This window comes from Lycium barbarum, chromosome 12 (assembly GCF_019175385.1).
Source record: "Lycium barbarum isolate Lr01 chromosome 12, ASM1917538v2, whole genome shotgun sequence".
Classification (NCBI taxonomy): Eukaryota; Viridiplantae; Streptophyta; class Magnoliopsida; order Solanales; family Solanaceae; genus Lycium; species Lycium barbarum.
This window is the reverse complement of record NC_083348.1, coordinates 84,140,812-84,148,057: the sequence shown is the minus strand read 5'-3', so window position 1 is coordinate 84,148,057 and position 7,246 is coordinate 84,140,812. Positions and strand designations below refer to the sequence as shown.

Below are 7,246 nucleotides of genomic sequence, written 5' to 3'. Positions count from 1 at the left end.
ACATTTTTGAAGTATTTAACAATGATATAAGTTATTTATATTTATTTTCTTATTTTAAAACTTAATCCAAACTTAAGCGAAATCCTTATAAATTACATATGTTCGCCAGCATGTACGACATAAGATTGTAGGAGAAAAATAAAAAAAAAATTACTAAATGGACGAATAAAAAATTAAAATAGCAAACGATAAATGGTAAATAACATTAATAAATAATAAATAGTATTATAAGAATAATATTTTAGTTCAATAATTAAGCCTATATTAAGATAGAATTGAATAACATGATAACTCTTTATGTGTCTATAATAAATTCATGAGGAAAAACATAATTTGAAACAAGTTTAATAGTATTTCTACATAAAAGATTCAAATATGTATGAGTATGCTTTGAGGGCCTCTATAACTTTTATCATAATCATCAGTTTTAGGGGCATGAAAAAATTAACTTAAAGTTTTCAAAATTTACCAAAATGTCTGAAGATTCACAAAGCCATTAAAATTTTAATTAGGGGTAAAAAGAGTAAAAAAAAAAAATCACGTGAAGACTACAAAAAATGGGTATTCTCCCTTATATATATAGTAGTAAAGTCATGAAAAGTAGATAATAAAATTAAAAAATAAATTTGAGACCTAGAAGTAATTAATTGAAAAATTTAACATTAAATTATAAACTTTTGTGAGGACTACAAATACCCCTTAATTGCCCCTTATATATAGTAGTAAACTCTTCTTGAAGAGTATTTAGTTTTTGAAATATATTTAAAATAGCACAATAACTAGGAAAGCAGCATCATATCGTCAGAGATAGTTTAATTACCGCGAAAGTTGACGATAGTTTAATTACCGCGAAAGTCTATTAAAGTTACCTTGGACTGGCTGGTATAGTATGTTTTAACGTCTAAGAGGTTGGTAGTTCGAATCGCTCTTTTTGTAGGCAAGGTGTAAACATTTTAACTTTTAAGACACCAAAATGAAGTACCAAGTTTCGAACTCAAGACCTCCGATCCAAAACATAGGCACCTGATCGACTGAACTACAATCCACTTTATGTCAAATTAGTGTCAATTATTATATGCATCCGTTATTTTATTTCTACCTATCAATTTTACTTGCATACATACATAGTGAAATTTTTTGACGAAGCAGTGTCACGTGACACTTCTCGGTTAAAGGTAAATTCGCCCCTGATTGTTTCTAGCTTTGAAAATAACAAACAACATACCAAATGTAATCATACAAGCGAGGTCTAGAGAGGATAAAGTGTACACAGACCTCATCCCTGCTTTGAAAAGTAGAGAGACTGTTTTCTTACTTAAGATTTTGTTCCCCATCTCCTTATAAATTAATAAATAAACAAATCTTATGCATTAATTGCTTAACATTAATATGTTTTATATTTTGAATTATTAATTTCACTTTTAATTTGAATAGCTGTCTGTATTTATTATGCAGGTGACTAACAGTGTGATGATATCCATTATTCATGTATAGGTTAAAATAAAAAATTGGCAGTACGTAGTACGTACCAAGTACCAAAAAAAATGTATAGCTCAAAATGGTGCTTTGCATCAACTATGGCAATCTTTTGTGAAAATAAAAAGGAGGAAAACAGGGTGAATTGTACCTCTCTGTGACACCAATCACAACTTCTTCTAAACTTCTAGCGTCGTGTAAAATTTTTGAAACTTTTCAGTATACGTGTTGGTTTAGAACTTACAAGAAACACTGACCGAAGCATTTCTATACGTGGCGTTTACAACCAAACGTGTCATATTCCCACGGCGACACGAATTCTTCATCTCTCGTAAATTTGCCACTATAACATCAAAGCCATTGCCGAATTGAAAACAGTAACTCATCCCAACTTCTGCAAACTGTAACACAAAAATTGCAAGAAATCACACAAAAAATACTCAAAACTAAATTTTCTCCGGTGACATAGAAACAATGGCAGCTATGTCAATCACTAAGAACGCTATTTTCAACCTCTCAAAAGCCCTTCCTAGAACCTCTTCTCTTTTGCTTCTCCGCAACGTCTCCTTCTTCAACCCCTCGAAGACTATTCCTCAAACACCATCTCTTGTTATTCGTCACAAAGTCTCCCATGTTTGCTTCTCCTCTTCACCTAATCACTCTGAGGTACTATATATTTGTTTCGTTCATTTCTTTTTGGATTTAAGTTAACATAGGTTGACCGTTTAGAGGAACAAATTAAAAAAATGCACATCCTCTAATTAATTTAGAATCAAAATGAAACTAATTAAATTATAATTTATTCAATCCTTAATTAGTTTATTGTAATAGCTTGTTGTAGCAGGTTCTTTTTAGATTTTTCAACTTGGATTTAAGTCATATACCTTCCATCCATATAATTAAAAATACGGAAAAGGGGCCAAAAATACACTCAACGTATGTGAAATGACTCATAAATATCCTTGATCCACCTATTGATCTAAGAATATCCTAACCTATATTTTGGCTCAAGAGCACTCCTTGGACTAACACCCTAAACTTGATTGGCTTTTTCAATTTTAAAAAAAATCACGTGCATTATTATGATAGGCCGCATATATTACTTAGTTTAAAAAGTTAACCCACTCTTTTTAAATCTGCACTTGTTGACCCGTTTAATCTTAACCCTTTTTTAAATCTAAACACATTATATGCATCACACGAATTAATTTATCTGCAGAGGAAAGAACATACGTTAAACTATTAATATCAAATTAGGGCAATGACCATTAAATTGAACAATAATACACTAAGTACAACAAGTAACCCTGCACCTAGTATGAAATTCATTAGTTCTGAAGCATAAAGTGTAACACAACACATTCTTCCTAACTCATTAAGAATCAGAGAAAAAAGAACTAGTTAAGAATGGCTCTTAACCATCTAGTTCCTTCTGCCTACTTACTTTGTTAACTCTAGCATCAGTGACCCTTAAGATGCTGGAGGAATTGCAATTTATTGGAAGTGGAGGCACCTTTGCATAAACTTGTGCCGCTGGGAATTACTAAATTGTTAGGTTCTCTACACTTGGAAATGGCCACAATCTCATGATCAATCGTGTTAAGGTCTGATCAAAACAATTGGGTTTAAAGTGGGTGTTTGCTTCTTAAAATTAAATAATATATGTGGTCAATCATAATTAGCCATGTGCCTTTTTAAAATTGGAAATAACCCGTCAAGTTTAAGGTGTATTCTTGAGTCAAAAAAATAAGTTGAAGCTATTTTTAGATTAATAGGTGAATGAAGGGTATTTTTGAGTCATTTCTCATATATTAGGGGTATTTTTGGACCTTTGTAACTTTTGTTCTTTGTTACCTATTAAACTATTTAAATAGGTCTAGTTACCAGCAAGTACGTTCAAATCAGGTCGTGTAATGCAAGTCCTTTAACTTGAGAGGTTAGTGCTCTAATAGTGTAAAGGAAAAAATTACAATGTCCGGAGCTGGGATTTTTTTTTTTTCCGGGTGCTTTGCTAGCTTGTTAGGAGTACAAAGTTGGTAAACAGCTGTAGATTATGCGAACTCAATGCTTTTCAATATAATTATGTCCAAGTGCTTCCATACATCACAGGACTTCAAAAAAAGAAATGACTTAAATAGAGGTGTTAACGAAGATCTAGAGAGATCTCCTATGAGGGAGATGGCTGATAAAACGAAGGATGATATGAAAGAGTCCATGGACGAAACTAAGCGGGCAGCCAAAGACATGAAGGATAAAGCAAAACACGGTGCAGAAAGCATGAAGGACAAGACAAGTGACATGGCCGGAAGGGCAGCAGATAAGGCAAAAGAAGGAAAAGATAAGGCAGCTGAAATGGCACACGACACTAAAGAGAGAGCAAAAGAGAGCGCACATGACAAGAAGGAAAAGACTAAAGACACCGCAGGGTCCATGGCTGACAAGACGAAAGAATACACGCACGATACGAAAGAGGCTACGAAAGAAGGGGCGAGCAAAGTTGCGGAGACAGCACAGGCGATAGCTGATAAAGCTAAGCAGGCAATGCAGGATGCTGTGGGAGCGGCTAAGGAGACGACACAGAAGATTAAAGAAACGGTTGTTGGTTCGGCGGATGATGATAAGAAGTCTGTTGATGATTACATTGAAGATCATACGGGTAAGAGTAAGGAAGATACGAGAGAGAAAACTATGGATGAAGATGTGGTGGAGCAGAGAAGGCGTGCAGGGGGGTCTGGTGATCACAAGAAACCTTAGGACGAGAAGTGGAAGTCTAATTTGGAATAATTTAGTGAAGGCTTTTTGCTAATATGTTTGATATTTATATGCTGTTATGCATATTGTATACACGGACATTTTCTAATGGTTGTTTTTGAATTCCACTTGGTGGATTTAGTCGCCTTAACCACTTTTCCAATCAATTTGATGCAATTTGGAGTCTTTTTCACTATTAATTTCGGATTTTGAAACGTTTAGGCCGTGGTAGGCTTCCGACTTGATTTTAACTACTACACTAACATTGCTAGTGGATAATTGGTTTCCTTTCACCCTCAACGGGAGGTTGGATCATCAATTTCTCAATTTCTGTCAGAGAATGCATACCCGTCACCAAGCTTGTTCGGCAAATCAGATTTGTTGGATGAGGCTATACCAACAAAGAGACTCAACATCTAATGAGTATGTAAGGAATATAATTTATGCAATAGGTAACATCTGCATACCAATAAAGGATTTCCTATAAAATGGTTAAAATTCACTGATTGTAAAATTACACTACACAATATCAGAACATATAAATTTGTCAGTAAAATTGTCTATAATATTAATACATAACTTAAACCAGTCTTTCATGATATGTTGCATTCTTACACAAACACGAGTAAATTAGGCAAAGGAGCCATCCTACCCTTGGCCTGTCTTTTCAATTGATGTTGTTGGACAAAATTCGTTCGGAGAAAGTACAGTCGTGAAAATTTCATTTAAGAAAAAAAAAAAAAAAAAAAAAGAGAGTGAAAAACAGAGGGTCAATGGTACCTCTCTGTAACACCAGTCAACTTGTTCTAAACCTGTACGTTGTGCAACAATATTGTTGAATCTCTTAACTATACCGTGTTGGTTTACAACTTACGAGAAGCACTGACCAAAGCGTTCTATACGTGGCGTTTAAAACCAAACGTGTCATACTCCCACGACGACACCAATTCCTCATCTCTTGCAGTTTTGCCATAACATCAAAGTCCATTGCCAAATGAAAGCAGTAACTCTCTCCAACTTCAAATTGTAACACAGGAACTGCAAGAGATCACATAAAAGTGCTCATCAATTGTTTATCAAAAACAATGGCAGCCATGTCAATCACCAAAAATGCCATTTTAGACCTCTCAAAAACTCTTCCTCAAGTCCCTTCTCTTTTCATTCGCGACAAAGTCTCTCGTGTCTGCTTTTCCTCCGAGGTACTATATTTGTTTCTATGCTTCTTTTTTCTTGGATATTATTTATATATGCTGGAGAGTGTTAAGGAAATTGAAATAATTAAATGCACATGTTCTAATTAATTTAAAACATAAACAAAGCTAGATGAATTCACTTCACTTATCTCAATGAATTATACTGTATTTGTTACTCCATCCATTTCATTTTATGTTTGATTGGGCAGGAGTTTAAATAGAAAATTGTTGATACATTTATGGCATCGAAATCCATCAATAGTGTGATTCAACATTACATTCAATAGTGTGATTCAACATTACACCCTCTTTTTTCTTATGAGACTCCGAGAATTCCTTCAACCATAAAGTATGTAAATTTTCAAGAAGAGTATAAAAAGGAAGAAAAAAAAAAGATTTATAAAATTTGAGGTTTAAGACAAGTCATATACGTTTCTGTAGCTAGCTATCAACCATCGTGCAATGGGAAGTTTAAATCAAATTCTTTGTAAACAGGGGAGTATAATAAAATAAAAAAATTGGGATTAGATTAAGAAAAGGGATAAAGAGAGTACATTAACTTATTTTAGCATGCTCGCAGCAGGTTGTCTCTCTTTTTTAAGGGACTACTGATTTTGCTTATTAGTGTCTTTGCTGACTGCTGACTTGTTACAAAGTTAGTTAACAGCTGTAGATTATGTAATTACTAATTAGAACTCAATGCTTTTCATGTTGAAGGGATTTCATGCATCAGAGGATTTCAAAAGAAGACGAGACTTTAACAGATGTGTTAAAGACGAGAAAACGCCAGAGATGGAGATGGCTGAAAAAATGGAGGAGAATATGAGCGATGGGATGGACAAAACTAAACAGGCAGCCAAAGACATGAGGGATAAAGCAAAGGAAAGCGCAGAGAGCATGAAGGACAAGACAAGTGACATGGCCGGAAGGCAGCAGATAAGGCAAAAGAAGGGAAAGACTAGGCAGCCGATGTGGCACACGACATGAAGAAAAAGACTAAAGACACTGCAGAGTCCATGGCTGACAAGACTAAAGAAAACATGCACGATACGAAAGAGGCGCGAAGTCTAAGTGTCACTCGTCTCGGATCTTTGCCCATCAGACAGACGAGACCCAGATCTTTGCTCACGAGTGGTTTTCACCAGCACCACCCTGGGGACCTGCAGAGTCCATGAACTTAATCAATCCACGATTTCGAAACTAACATCGGATATCAGACTCTCACATCACTCTCATTTTAAAACCGAGCCCAGCTCATCACAGTGTTTCATCAAGTACCAATAGTGTCTCAACCGTATATCATGAAAAATGAGAGTGCGTGAAATGCATGTATCAATATCAATAATCATGCTCAATATCACAAGTACCAACAAAGGGGTACACCAATTATATATCAGTGTCACAAGTACCAACAGTGGGTACGCCAACAATATCACAATCAAGATGAAACAACAAATTTCAATAACTACTAACAGCACGTGACATCAAGCCAACACAATAAACAATCAAGTCATAATACAACGGGATGGCTAGCTCCAATCACGAAACAAGGCCCAACCTAAGACAATATCCAATCTAACTTCATACCCGAAGGTTTACATGCTTTCTCCGACGATATGATCTAAATATATGCTTCGCTATACGAAGTCTCACTAAGGGAAAGCCATAACCTACCTGTATGGCCAAACAACAAACACTGACAACTCACTCCTTTGCCTTGCCTTTCCGCTGAGCCTCAAGATCAATAAAGTCTAGACATATTCGAAATCTAGATTAGAAATCATGAAGAATAATACTAATATTGCTATCATTCAATTTAGGTCAAA

The 7,246-nt window shown here is 35.0% G+C and overlaps 2 protein-coding genes across 2 annotated transcripts; both read left to right on the top strand.

Annotated features, from left to right (window-relative positions):
* Positions 1-1,849: 1,849 nt before the first annotated feature.
* LOC132622773 (uncharacterized protein ECU03_1610-like) lies at positions 1,850-4,378 on the top strand. Its single transcript, XM_060337436.1, has 2 exons — positions 1,850-2,142; positions 3,586-4,378. The coding sequence occupies exons 1-2, from the start codon at positions 1,951-1,953 to the stop codon at positions 4,228-4,230; spliced, it is 837 nt and encodes a 278-aa protein (XP_060193419.1). The 5' UTR covers positions 1,850-1,950; the 3' UTR covers positions 4,231-4,378.
* Positions 4,379-5,312: 934 nt separating this feature from the next.
* LOC132624564 (uncharacterized) lies at positions 5,313-6,407 on the top strand. The gene is made up of 2 exons (XM_060339324.1): positions 5,313-5,426; positions 6,138-6,407. Exons 1-2 carry the CDS (start codon positions 5,313-5,315, stop codon positions 6,405-6,407), a joined length of 384 nt encoding a protein of 127 aa, XP_060195307.1.
* The last annotated feature ends 839 nt before the right edge of the window (positions 6,408-7,246 follow it).